We start from the raw sequence: 14080 nt of genomic DNA, 5'->3' as shown, positions 1-14080 counted from the left end.
AGCAGAATAGTATCTCTGATTGGCACAAACTGTGTACATTTACATGAGTGTGTCAAAGAATTTAAAGATGGGGGAGAAAAACACACACACAAACCTTTCAGATTTTGCCTCAGGAACAGGTGACTTGGAAGGGTTGGAGTGAAAGCTGGAACTGCTGGGTGTATTTAGCCCCGAGTACAGTCGAGATCCTGAGTAGGCACTGCTGCCATAGCTGCTGTATCTGCAGAGGAGGCAGAGTGAGCGAGAAAGAGTTGGAGGGGGTGGAGTAGGACAGAGAGGGGCAGAGCCAGAAAGAGATTCAGAGAGAGCGAGAGAGGAGGAATGGGGGGCAGAGCAAGAGAGAATGAAGACAAACAGACAGAGAGTGGGCAGAGGAAGAAAGAGATTCAGAGAGAGCGAGAGAGGAGGAATGGGGGGCAGAGCAAGAGAGAATGAAGACAAACAGACAGAGAGTGGGCAGAGGAAGAAAGAGATTCAGAGAGAGGGAAGGAAGAACAAAAAAGTGAGTGGGAGCCAGTGAGTGAAGAGAGAGGGAGGTGGAGAGCAGCGGTGCAGTGAGAGAGGGTGTGAGAAAGTAAGGAATGAAGGAGAGAACATAAGGATAAAGCAAGAAAGAATAGAAAATGAAAGGAAAAGAATCAAAATGAGGAGAAAAAGAGAAAGAAAAAAGTGTTAGCCAGCAACTATTCAACACAACTCCCTCATTTGGTAGTATATATTGCAACTAAAAACAGACCTCATAGCCAGTTACTACTAAATCAGCCAGATAAATAATGTACAGGATATTTCTGCAGAATGCACTGTATTAAATTCCCATCAATGTTCTTTTATTTTGTTTTCTAACAGTAGCCTTTAACTGATTGTTGACTGTAAGTTTCAAGTCACTTGAAATCCTGCTAGTGACTCAATACAGCACATTTTCTCCAAACTTTAAATGTTGTTGGCAGAGTCCAATCCACTGCCGCCGTTACACACCTATTTTCTGCTAGTAACCAGAGCTGAATTTTGACACACCAGTTCATCACAATATGATCCAAAATTTTCCAACCCCTGTGTGGTCGTACTATGTCAGTTGTTTAACTAAGATGTGTCTGACCTGCTTGATTTAACTTCTCATGACAGTGTGATCATCATGGATATTAGAGTAGTCATATTTCCATCATGGATTTATTTTAAATTCAAAGGTCATGAAACATCGTCATCATGGGGTGTGTGCGTGTGTGTGTGTGTGTGTGTGTGTGTGTGTGTGTGTGTGTGTGTGTGTGTGTGTGTGTGTGTGTGTGTGTGTGTGTGTGTGTGTGTGTGTGTGTGTGTGTGTGTGCATGTGTGTGTGCGTGCGCGAGAGAGAGCGAGAGAAAACCATGGGTTTAAATTAAAATTGTTATTTTGATTTCCATATTACATTTGTAGGTACATGGATTAGACTGAAAACATAATGCAAAAATGCAAACAACACAAGTGATCATTTAGGATCACTGATGGAGATTTCTTGGACCATGCATCTCCCAATAATTCCCTTTACTTGTTCTTCATGTGCCTTAAACCACACTTATATAGAAAGAAGGTGCTATTGTGGTATCACTGTCCTGTGAAAATATTTCAAGGGTAAAATGTGACATTCCCATAGACTGAGACAGGTTAAGATTGCAATTACTGAAACAATTGGAAATCTAAAGCCAGCAGATAATCAGAGTGCTTGGCATTCCTCTACAGGATCACCTCTTCTGAATTCAACTACTGAAAAGCAAATACCATATTATTTCTATAAAGGACACAATTCAATTTTTAATTTTTAATTCAGCTTTTGCAGGAGAGGCTCGGAAGATGAATGCATCATATCGATCAGATCAGAAAAGTTTGAATACTATTTATTGTCAGGTAATAAAAGTGAAATGTAATATTACACGAAATTGGAATTTTCAATTCAGTTCAACTGTTTTAATTGGCAGTTGAATGCTTCCATTATCCCTTCAGATCTTAACGTGGGGGGGGGGGGAGAATAAAAATAAAAAATTGTTTAAAGGAGCTCTATCCCTTAAATTTTAGGCAGGATTCTGACTTGGAGGCATTTTGCTTCACACCTTTGGCTCTTTAGCCAAGTGCGCTGCACACACACACACCCCCCCCCCCCCCAAACCTACTATCGCAAACCATCTCTGCTTTGAAATGGTTTACATCAACACAATATTGAATTAAAACTTGGAACTATCTGATGCTAAAATGAACAATGAATAATTGTCACACCTTCCTTATAAACGTTGGGGCATTTGTTATGCTCCTTGTATTGGCTTTGTTGAAACTTGGATACTTATGTCACAAGGTACTGAAGTGAAAGTGAGAGATGCAAACAGCCCAAATACTTCTGATCTCAAGTACCAAATGCTGAATTAATTATTTAATAACAATTGAATCTGTTTCTTTAAATAATGTAATAATCTTTTGACTATTTTATAAGGTTCCATTCCTGCACTGCAAAATCATTTTTGTTTCCCATCACAACTATCCTCATGGCATTTCAGAATAGCATTCCCTTTTACTGGAAATTAAAGATCCCAACACCATTAGACCCTTACATCCAGAAATGCTGGATATGAACCTATGCCAACCAAAGAGTGATCATTGTATATAACAGTTGAGCTTTTATTTTCCCTGATTTGTGTTATTATATGTAAAGTACTTGCATAACTGTGCATGCAACATACAATCTTTTCAGCTTTAGAGGAGTGGAACATGCAGGAAAATGTCATGGATCATTTCAATGGTGACATGCAGAAAGCCGCAAAGGTATAATGATGGTAGTTAACTTCCAAATATTAGGATTTCACCCTCAGGTCCTGGACTTATGGCTGTGTGTTATTAACCCTTTCTACACCGTCAACACAAAGATTAGTGTTGAAATGGAAATAATTAGTAACAAGCAGCCTGGGCCAGAATTACATAATTGCATTTCTGTCTAAAATAATGACAGTGCCTCAGAAAAAGAAAGTTTAACATTGATTGAATGTCAATATAGTATACCACCATACACAATTCCTTAAAATTATAAGGGCCAATAGAGAAATCATATTGAAGGTACTGCACTGCAGGAACGGCAAAGATTACGACAATATAAGCAACATTTAAGATCTACAAACATAAAAGACAAGAAAGCACAGATCTTAACAGTCTTGCATTGCTCAACACAATCACACATTGAATACTGTGGAATTATTCAAGGCAACAGATTTTCACAGCCGAGAATTCAGCTGAGTTCTGGGGTCTCCAAGCCCAAGTATTCCTGAACTAAATAGAAACATCCTTTATTTAGTTTTCTGGTGAGACCATGAAAATAAATACTGGTAGAACTCTGATAATTAGTATTTATTTTGTCTGAAAAGCAGGCAATGATCAGATGCAAAAGATAATAGTGAAACAAATCAAATAAAGATGAGGCTCATGCCAACATTGACTCTAGTCCAACCAGTCAGCTCCCAATGCAACTGGGCAATAAGATGCATACACCCACGCACACTCAAAATGTAAAAACTTCTATCAAAAATTGGTCATCTTCTCCAAAAGTTTTGTCAAACATTCGGCAGCAACCTCAGGAATCTATCGACCATGGGCTTGCCGTTGGGAAATGCAGTGCTAAGGTTTTACCGAACAATATTTTTATACTCAAGGTTTTCCTTCACATGCATCCATTATTATGGATGAGAGAGAGATTGTAAGGTTAGGTTCATAGACACAATGAAGTTCAGCTGTCAGGGATTCATGGTCTGTATTAGGGTTAGAGCAGTGAAAAGCAAACTTAGCAGTTAAGTGGGGGGGGGGGGGGCGGAGTGGAGAAGATAAATTTGTTAGATGGGTGGGCCACATCAGTAATGGGGAAGGAGGATCAGGGGTAGACTTGGTAGCTGAGATAGTCAAGGACTTTGATTGCTAGTTGGCAATGAAGTTAAGAAATAATAATGTGGAGGATTGATAGTCAGATCCTAGCTTGGCAGATGCTCAGACAAGTGTTATTCAAGTCATGCAGGCTAAATAGGCACTCTGAAAGCTTGTTGCTGTGTGTGACCTGGCCACCAGACAGCATGAGCCACCTGTGCAGGAATAGCTCAGTGCACATGCCCAACATACTCTGTTTGAGCAACCTACATGGAAGTTTTGATATTCAAAATTGAAATTGGATCCAGCAGCACACAAAAGCCTGATACTATGTGATTTTGTTTCTGGCTATTACACAGAGAGATTAACAAGTAAAATTAACAGCATGTTCCAGACTTGGATACACTTCACCTCCAATTAGTGTGATACAAAACAGACACTCCCACAATGTGGTATATGTACCTCGAGAGATGCACAATGGGTCTCTGGCAGGTAAATTATGTGATAATCAGTTTCTTTCCTATCATATTGGCATTTACCATTAGTGAGATGATTAACCTAAGGCTTTGGGGTGTGTGTCCAAATGTGTGTATGAAAGAATAGAGGCCAAGTTTGCAGAAAGTCAACTCTCAAGCAACTCAGAATCGCAAACCTTGCACCAAATTAGATTAAAAATTCAGTAGTTGAAAGATAAAGTGATACATTCTTTCAAGAGTGGAAGATGTAAAGAACTGGATTAATATGTAATTGGTATTTTGGGAATTAAAATATGAAGAGATTGACCAGATAGATTTCCATGTTGTTGGCAAATTTGGAAGAGGATGAGTAACATAAAAAGTTTGAGAATGCTTTATCCCAACAATCATAATATAAGTTTTAAACTTATAGTCATGAATGTGATGCATGGATTCAATGTAAAAACTAAAAACTAACACTAATATATATGCACTCACACATACATTGTGTGTGTGTGTGTGTGTGTGTGTGTGTGTGTGTGTGTGTGTGTGTGTGTGTGTGTGTGTGTGTGTGTGTGTGTGTGTGTGTGTGTGTGTGTTGACCAGAAATAATTTAGTGTCATAAATATATTTTATGCTTCCAACTAATCTCTCCAATGAAATCATTCAGATATGAATACAATCAGGGTGCAGTGCAGTGCTAATTTTTTTTAGGTGCTGGAGCTCACCAAAAACAACAATGAGGGGCTGGTGCAGCGTTCCAGTAATCTCTCACAGCCCTGGATGCAATGTATAGACTTAGATCATAAGTTTGGGCATCTTTCTTTTTAAAGAACCTTTGTGTTAACAGTTTACCTGAAAATCCTTTCTGAGGAAATGAGATGGTAACCTGGACTGTACTATATCTATTTTATTTTATTACTTTTGTGCCCACACTGACAAAATCTTCTGCACCTGGGTTGGGAAGACCATCTCTTGTGTGGGGAGCAGCAAAATTCCACCTTTTGGGGTGTTGATAATTCCCTGCACATGTCTGAGTTCGCACCATGCAAATCAAGAGGAAATGGCATTCAGCAATATGGAGTGACAGCCAGACACCCTTGTTTAATCTCAGGACCACTGAAAGATTGAAACAAAGAGAAGATAACTTGTCCTTTGATTGTTTCTGTGACATATCAACATTGCACTATCAACATCCAAAAGGAACTTTTCAATTAGTTATTTTAATCTAGTGAAATGTCCCTTGATGCTTCATTGGAGTGCTATCAATCACAATTTGATGACATGTCACATTTTGAATTATTGGAGCAGGTGGACGGGCTCTTGGTCATACAGCTGGTTGAGGAGGAGAGCTTAGGTTCTAGACAGCTGCAGGTATAACCATCAATCGTGGAGCTATTAAATGCAGGAAGGGTCAAGAGGCCAAAACTGTGCATATTTGGAATGAATTCATGGACTGGAGGAAATTATAGAGTTACAGAGTGGCAAGGACATAGTGGAATGTAAAAAATATTGTAGAAACTTTTAAGACCAAAGTATTTCTTAACAGGGATCCAATGAGTATTGGAAGAGGGGGTAAAAGGAAAAGGAACCAATATAAGTTATAATACAGGTAGGATTTTGGGCAAAGTCAATGCCACAGATTATACCTTTTCACTGTAATGTATATATATTTGGGAGAATTTGGTAAAATTAGAGAAGGTTACATACATACACACATTTTAAAACAGACCTTATTTGAAAGACTGAAGAATTCAAATTCAGTAATATTGCAGGATCTTTGGAGAATTTCACAAGTAGGTGCTAATTGAAATGACATCATGAAATGAATAGTCATTGTTTTGGAGGAGACAAACTGGCAGCAAGTACCTACAGTGTGCTCACAGAAAGGTCACTCCTGGATTTGGTTTATCTAAGACAACAGCTTGAACAAGAGAAGAGAACTCCTGTGGCTTGCTGAAGAAGGTGGGGGTTTTTGCAAGTAAGAGAGTCACATGGGCTTTCTGGCAGTTGGAGAGAGAGAGAGAAGACAAGTTCAACAAGATCTCTCAGCTAGTGTGTGTGTGACACTGAAAGAGACTGAACTGTCATGGATGAAATAAACCAGGAAAAGCTAGTTGGAAACAGAAAGTTCCAGAGCAGTGGATGGCTGAAAGTGCTATCTGTCCGATGTTTCTCTTGGAATAAGAGGAACAGAAGAACAGCAAGGAACTCTGTGGTAGCCTGAAGAAAAAGGTTACCATCTGGAGAACCCTGATAGGGCAAGTTTCATCAGCAAGATATTGAGGTGACTAATGGTGGTATCTCAGTTGTGGAAATCCTTGAACAACAAATCTCTCTCTGCAAACCCTACAAGAACCTTCCTGAGTGGTAACCATTTACCTTTCGAGCACCAAAGCCTGGTGAACTTTACAAATGTTAAATTCTGTGCACAGTATAAGAACTGCCTGCAACCAGAGAACTTGGAAGAAGGAGAAGTGAGATTGAACTGTGAACCAAAGAACTTTTCTAAAATTTACACACACATTATATGCGCATGCACTTAGAATTAGAAGGGGGTTAATTTGGGTGAGTTAAAGTATAGAGATAAGGTAAAGTTTGATCCTGTTTTCATGTTTAAAGATAATTAAAAACAACTTTTGTTTAAGCAAACAACTTAACTTGGTGAATGTCTATTGCTGCTGGGTTCTGGCGTCCTTTGGGCTCGTAACATCACACAGAGATTTCCAGATTCATTGGGGTTGCGATCTATTCATCCTCATATCAATAATTTGCACTTTTTATGAGGTGTTCTTTTTGATGTGCAATATTATTCAAGGCTTCGCACACCAGTGTTTAACAAAATTTGACTCCAAGTTCACGGGGCATAGGTAGAGAGATTCAAAGTAGGAGGGACAAATGGAAAGGGTTAAGGAGGGTCAGCCATAGCTTAGGCCAACATATTTCGGTTTTATACCAATGGTATTCGCTCATTCCCGATTTATCAAAATTCATTTTGCCCAAGACCATCATTACTCATTCTAATCAGAAGGCAAAGATGACTGCAGAGGAGCATGTGTTGCTAAGGAACTGACACTCTGCCTTCAGAACAGACAACAAGGTAGCCTTAGCTCAGTGATTCTTAACCTTTTTCTTTCCACTCATGTATCCTTATGCCAGAGGTGCTCGGTGATTAGTAAGGGATTGCTTAACATGGTTTGTGGGTGGAAAGAAAAAGTTTGAAAACCATTGTTTTAATCATATCTAATTGACTCGTTATGTCAAGGGAACTCCAAAGGAAATGGGCCAATTACAATTTTTTTCAAGCAAAACATTTCAGTAACAATTGGGTTTAGAGCAGTGATTCTCAACCTTTCCTTCCAACCCAAATACCACCTTAGACAATCCCTTACTAATTACAGAGCACCAATGGTATCAGGATTATTTAAAGTGGTATGTGAGTGGAAAGAAAAAAGGTTGAGAACCACTGCCCTAGATATTGCAAGAGCCAAGCTGTCAAGGCCATCAGGGAAGCAAAGCATGCACACCCCCAACACATTCATAATAACTTCCTGGACACCAAGGACACATGATGCAGTGAAAGGGCATAGAAGATATCACCAACCACAAGACCACACCATCTGCCTGTGCTCATAATGCCTCCCTCCCAGACGCACTGAACAACTTCAACGCGTGTCTTGAGGCAAAACAAAATGTGGCAGTGAAGAAGTCCAACTCTCCTCCAAATGATTGGATGCTGTATTTTACAGTGGCTGATGTGAGGAGAATGTTAGGCAAGGTCAACCCACGAAAAGCTGCTGGACCGGATAACACTTCTGGCAGAGTGCTCAGGGAATGTGTCGCTCAGCGAGCAGAAGTTCTCACCGACATCTTTAACATCTCCTAAAGTGCTTCAAAGCTGCCACCATTGTCCCCATCCCCATTGTCACCATTGTTCTGGCTCAATGACTATGATCATGTCACACTCATGCCCATTGTGATGAAGTGCTTCAAGAATCCTGTCATGGGGCACATCAAGCTCCTGCTGCCCCTGTCACCGACCCCCTGCTGTTTGCATTTAGATGCAACCGCTCTATGGATGATGCCATTATCATCACCCTCCATTTAGGCCTCAGCCACCTGGAAAATAAGGACACGTCTGTTTGAATACTGTCCATGGACTTCAGTTTGGCATTCAACACAATCATACCTTAGTACCTGATAGGGAAGTTGCGCTGCAGGGTCTAAGCATGTCCCTCTGCAATTGGATTCTTGGCTTCCTGTCAGGGAAACTTCAGGCAGTCTGGATTGGAAACAGCACTTCCAAGACTTCACACTGAGCACGGGGCCCCCCCAGGGATGTGTGCTTGGTTCACTGCTGTTTATTCTGTTGACTCATGACTATGCAGCAAAATTCAGCATAGAGATGAGGTCCAGTTGCTAATGGACTGGTGCAGGGCCAACAACCTGTAACTGAACATTAATCAAACAAAAGAAATGGTTGTCAACTTCAGGAGGGCCCAGATGTTGTCAAGGGTATCATGTTCCTTGGTGTGGACTTGGCAGAGAATCTCACCTGGTCCCTTAACACCAGCTCAATAGCCAATAAAGCCCAGCAGAGCCTCCGCTTCCTGCGATGACTGAGCAAAGTTCATCTCCCACCCTCCATCCTCACTACATTCTTCAGAGGATGTTTTGAGAACATCCTGTGCAATTGCATCACAGCTTGGTTTGGAAACTGTACCACCTTGGACCGTAAGACCCTGCAGAGGATTGTGAAGTCAGCAGAAAAGATCACTGGGGTTCTCTTCCTTCCATAACGGACATCTACAACACTTGATGCATGCAGAAAGCAATAAACATTGTGAAGGACTTCACCCACCCCTCATGTAAACTTTTCTCCATTCTACCATCTGGTAGGGCGTACCATAGCACTCGTGCTCTTACATCTAGATTGGGGAACATTTTTTTTTTTCCCAAGCCATCAGACTCCTGAATATTTCTGGATAGTGTACCGTGGACTTTTGTATACGTCTTAATATTTTAACTTGTATTGATGTAAATCTGCTTGGTGGTCCAGGAGAAACGCTCTCGTCTTTACCGTGCAATACATAGTTGAACAACAAATAAAAGTGACTTGACTTGATTTGATTGAACCTAAACTGGTGATTTTTAAGCCCCATTGGACAAATTAGTCAGCAGAAAAAGCAAATTATTGTACACTGACATCTTAAGCCCTTCGTCCAAGGACAGGATCAGTTTTCTAGAAAATTTATGAATTTAATTTTTGGACTAAGAACACCATTGTAATTCAAACAGCTGTGTATACAATTGTTGTTAATGATGCAATGGCCATTGTTTCATTGTAATTGACAATCATAAAAAAAGATGATGCTTTGCATTCCCCGATTATTTGATTTGAAAGCTCATTTCTTAGACTCTCCTGATATGCATGTAATTACTCCTCTGTCCATGTAAATCTTAACTGTTCATTGTTTCCCCTGCAATAAGACAGTATATTACAGTATTTCCTTCATGACTAATTTACTAGCAAGGAATGGCAAGAGAATGACTCTAAAACATTTGAGACCAAAGTTTATGCATTTCTCTCCTTTGGGCTTCCCTGTCAACTTTCAGAATGCAAATGTGTTTCTCATTAGAAACCTCTGTAGACATCATCTACAGTTACCAGGATAGCTAGAAATAGCAATGAGTAGCAAGAGAAGGGACTTCAAGTTAACCATTAATTATCTCCCAACTGAACCTGTTTTATTGCTTTCCATTAGTTAAGTAGTAAAGTGCTTGAGTGATTTAAAGTTTTGTTTTAATTTTTACTCATTCAAATGTCAAGAACATTCAGAGCATTTAAAACCTTTGAGAACTGGATAAGGCCAGGCGGTGGCTTTACAAGCTGTCAAAACCTCTGCAACCAGTTTGAATGCATACATATAGGATATGGATATTACTCATTGGCAAGTCAATGGAGAGATCCATAAAACATGCATATGGTTTTCCACTTTAGCTATTTAGCTAGGGACTCAAGTAAGCAGCAGGCTTTGGTCGATTAGAATTTTAATCTGAAAGATTGTATTGTTCAACTGTTTTGTCATTGAAACATTGCTGAAATATATCCAGAACCACAACAAATTATTTGCTAAAATATTTCAAACTGATGTTGAATGGTAAAGAGACTTAATTCAAAGTATGTTGATTTTCCATGGAGCTGATATTCTTGTTATGTATCATCCTAACAGGCAAATTATCAATAGTGCTGTTGCAGATGAAAGATACAGGAATGTAAGAGAAGGAGCTAAACTATTTATTCAATTGAGATTGACCTTCCTCCCTATTTTTAGTCCTCATTACTTTTATCATGGAATGGTTTAGGTGAGAGTGTTGGGAATAAATAATTAGGCTACTGTTTGTCAATCCTGCATAGAAAAAAAAAGTTGAGGAACCTTACAAGTAATAGATTGAAAAAGATATTAAATTCGAGGAAAAATATTCATTTTAATACAATTAACACATCCTATTATTGTAATAGGTAAATCTTTCCACTGATTCAAATCATATTTAATTTTAGACAATAAAGGCAGGTAATTCAATTCATATAAATGATTATAATTACCTTCTATCTTAATACCTAAATACTTCATCCGATCCGACCATTTAAATTTCACAATATGCCTACACAGAGAATAATCCATTTCATATAGAGGCATAATCTCACTACTTTCCCAATTAATTTTATAATCTGATACTTCACCATACTGCTCCAATCTATCATGCAGTCTCCTCAAAGATTTCAAAGGTTGTGTTAAACATATCAAAATATGATCTGCAAACAAATTTATTTTAAATTTATCAGATTTTTCATTCAATATTACTATCTTGTCTAATCATCTGAGCCAAAGGTTCAATAACCAATACAAATAGAACTGGTGACAAAGGGAAGCCTTGCCTCGTCAATTTAGTTAATGTAAAAGGTAAAGATACCTGTCCATTTGTCACAATTCTAGCAGTCGAACTTCTATACAAGGCCTTAATCCAACCAATTAAAAAAGGCCCAAAGTTGAATTTCTCCAAAACTTTAAATTAAAAAATAAACTCCATTCTACTCTATCAAAGGCCTTCTCTGCATCGAGAGAAATAGCCATTGGTTGGTTAGATTGCTCCCAAGAAGAATTAATTTAAAAAAAATCAACTTTACAATATTATCTGCTGAATATCGATTTTTAATAAAACCCACTTGATCTACATGAATTAAACCTGGTAAATATTTAGCCAACCTATTTGCTAGAACCTTTTCCACAATTTTATAATCTATATTCAATAAAGAAATAAGACCCTGCATTTAATGGGTTCCTGTCTTTCTTAAGAATAATTGTCATAATTGCTTTAGAAAAGGAATCTGGAAAGGAACAAACCTCAGTCACCTGATTCAATATATCCATCAATAAAGGAATTTTTTAAAGACTTAAATGCTTTGGTGAGGAAGTTTTTAATTGAAAAATAAAATGGTAAGGGTGTCATTACAGAAATTAACTTGGAAGTACTAGAAGGTTTACAACTTCTTAATTTTTAAAATTATTATGAATCAGCACTGTTGAAATCCATTAATAGGATGTTTGAAGTGAAACCTTTGATATGGGCTAATATTGAGTTGTCTTAGATTGGTGAGAAGAAAGTGCATCAGTTTATTTACAGATGGAATCCTCAATTATTAAGTAATTATAATTCACCTGTGTTGAAACAGTTAATAGTTTAAAAAATGAAGCTATAGGTACTCAAGGTAAAATTTCAGGTATACCCCCGTTGTTTCAAAATAAGCCTTTTCCTTTTACACTTAATAATCAACTTTTGAAGTTGTGGGATCTAAAAGATATTAAATTAGTAGAAGATTATTATAAAGCAGGATATTTTATTTCATTTCAAAGAATGAAAGATAAATATTAAATATCTTCAAATACTCTTTTTTCTTATTATCAAATTAAAGCCCTATTGTTGGATAATTTTGGGTGTACATTATGGTTACCTAGACAGTCTAAATTTGAAATTTTACTAACTGAAGGTGGCATGAAAGGATTTATATCTGACATGTATGCTTAAGACGGATGTCCATAAATCTAGATTAAAATGTGAAAAAGATTTGGCTGTACTTATTTCTCAGGATGATTGGAAGAATCTATGTGAGGATAGTATGACTAAAATTGTAAATCGATTGGTTCATTATAATTTTCTTCATCAATTATATTTAACTCCAGAGAAATTAAGGAAATATAAGTTTATTTCCTCAGATTTATATTTTAGATGTCATAAGGAAGTTGGCTCCTTTTTACATTCTACTTGGCTATGTGAGATGGTGAAACCTTTTTCGAATAGAATTAAGGATCTTTTTGAAGTTATTTTTAAATTGAAGGTTCCACTTAATCCTTTAGTCTTTTTGTTGGGTTAAATTAAGAAATTGAGTTTGGAGTTAAAACTAAATACATTTCAAATTGCTTTTTTGAGATTGGCCTTAGCTGTGGCTAGAAAATGTTTGGCAATTACTTGGAAAAATGAGACTAATTTGAGTATTCAGTGATAGCATTTGGAAATAATATCTTGCATTTCATTGGAAAAGAAATAATTTACATAATAATTATTCTTTTTTGTTAAAACTTGGAGCCCATATTTGGATTATATGGGGTTGAATTATTAATCTCCCCTCCACACATTAGTGATGTTGTTCTGAACCATGGCAACTGATTGATGAGTTTTATGTTATGTGATGTACTCTTCCTTTCTTCTTTATGGGGAAAGTTTAGAGGGGGTGGGGAGGGATGGGTAGGTTAGGGTAGGGGGTGGAGGGGTTGTAGGGGGTACTACTTACATAAAAATATCATGTATGTATTGTATTTTTTCTTAAGCTGTATCTTTTATTGTATGGTTTTGCAATTAATAAATAAAATTTTCCAAAAAAGAAAAAAAAAACTTCTTAAATAGATTTCATCCTCATTCACCCCAACACACTAGTGATGCATAAGTTTCACAGCAGTATGTCACCAAGGCAATCCTGTACAAACAATGCAGTACATACCATAAACTCGAAATATGTCCTTTGGGTTCTTCAACATTCTGGCCGCTTTCTTGTCTGTCAGTAGAATATCTGGATCATATTTTGTGCCCCTGCCTCATTATCTAGTGTGATATCTTTCATGTGCAATACTAAGTTCACTTGAAAAGAAATATTCAACATCACTAACCTGAAAAATAACATCACTTCAGCCCCATTCATACTCTCTTCCCCTCACTTCCATCGGGCAGTATATGTGTTTGAGAAGACAAACTTTCTGATTCAAGGACAGTTTTTTTCCTATTTGAATGGATCTCACACTGGCAAAAGATGTTGTCCTTGCTCTGTCTTTTATATCTGTATTTTTCTCTATTCTCTGCACAGCGTTTTTGCACCATTTATTACTTTTACACTACTTTCTTGTGTGTTTATTTGTTTGTATTGCATTACCAGCTATATGAATTGGATTGCCTGGATAGCACACATAATGAAGCCTTTTACTCTATTTCAGTGCACATGAAAACATCTTAATTCTAACTTATTCAGTCAACCACCAAGATTTATAAACCTTGTTTCCCTGGAGACTAATCTCATTGAAGGGTTAACAGGAAACTGTCTTTCCTATGGTCAGATAAATGCAACTTCCTGCAGTGTCAAGAACTGTCTTACACAAGCTGTGACCACTTTGTCCATGGAGGTCAAAGCTACATCTCTCAGTTTCACA

General features: G+C 37.8%; 1 protein-coding gene across 8 annotated transcripts in view; it reads right to left on the bottom strand.

Moving 5' to 3' along the window:
- fhod3b (formin homology 2 domain containing 3b) overlaps window positions 1-14080 on the bottom strand; it is a 669782-nt gene that overhangs the window by 116269 nt on the left and 539433 nt on the right. For all 8 annotated transcript variants that reach the window (XM_069909515.1, XM_069909535.1, XM_069909544.1 and 5 more), the window contains one exon: window positions 95-220. In XM_069909515.1, the coding sequence (XP_069765616.1) occupies window positions 95-220 (126 nt within the window). The remainder of the gene's footprint in view (window positions 1-94; window positions 221-14080) is intronic.

This window comes from Narcine bancroftii, chromosome 1 (genome assembly GCF_036971445.1).
Source record: "Narcine bancroftii isolate sNarBan1 chromosome 1, sNarBan1.hap1, whole genome shotgun sequence".
Classification (NCBI taxonomy): domain Eukaryota; kingdom Metazoa; phylum Chordata; class Chondrichthyes; order Torpediniformes; family Narcinidae; genus Narcine; species Narcine bancroftii.
The sequence above is the reverse complement of the archived record's forward strand: the minus strand, read 5'-3'. Positions and strand labels throughout refer to the sequence as shown.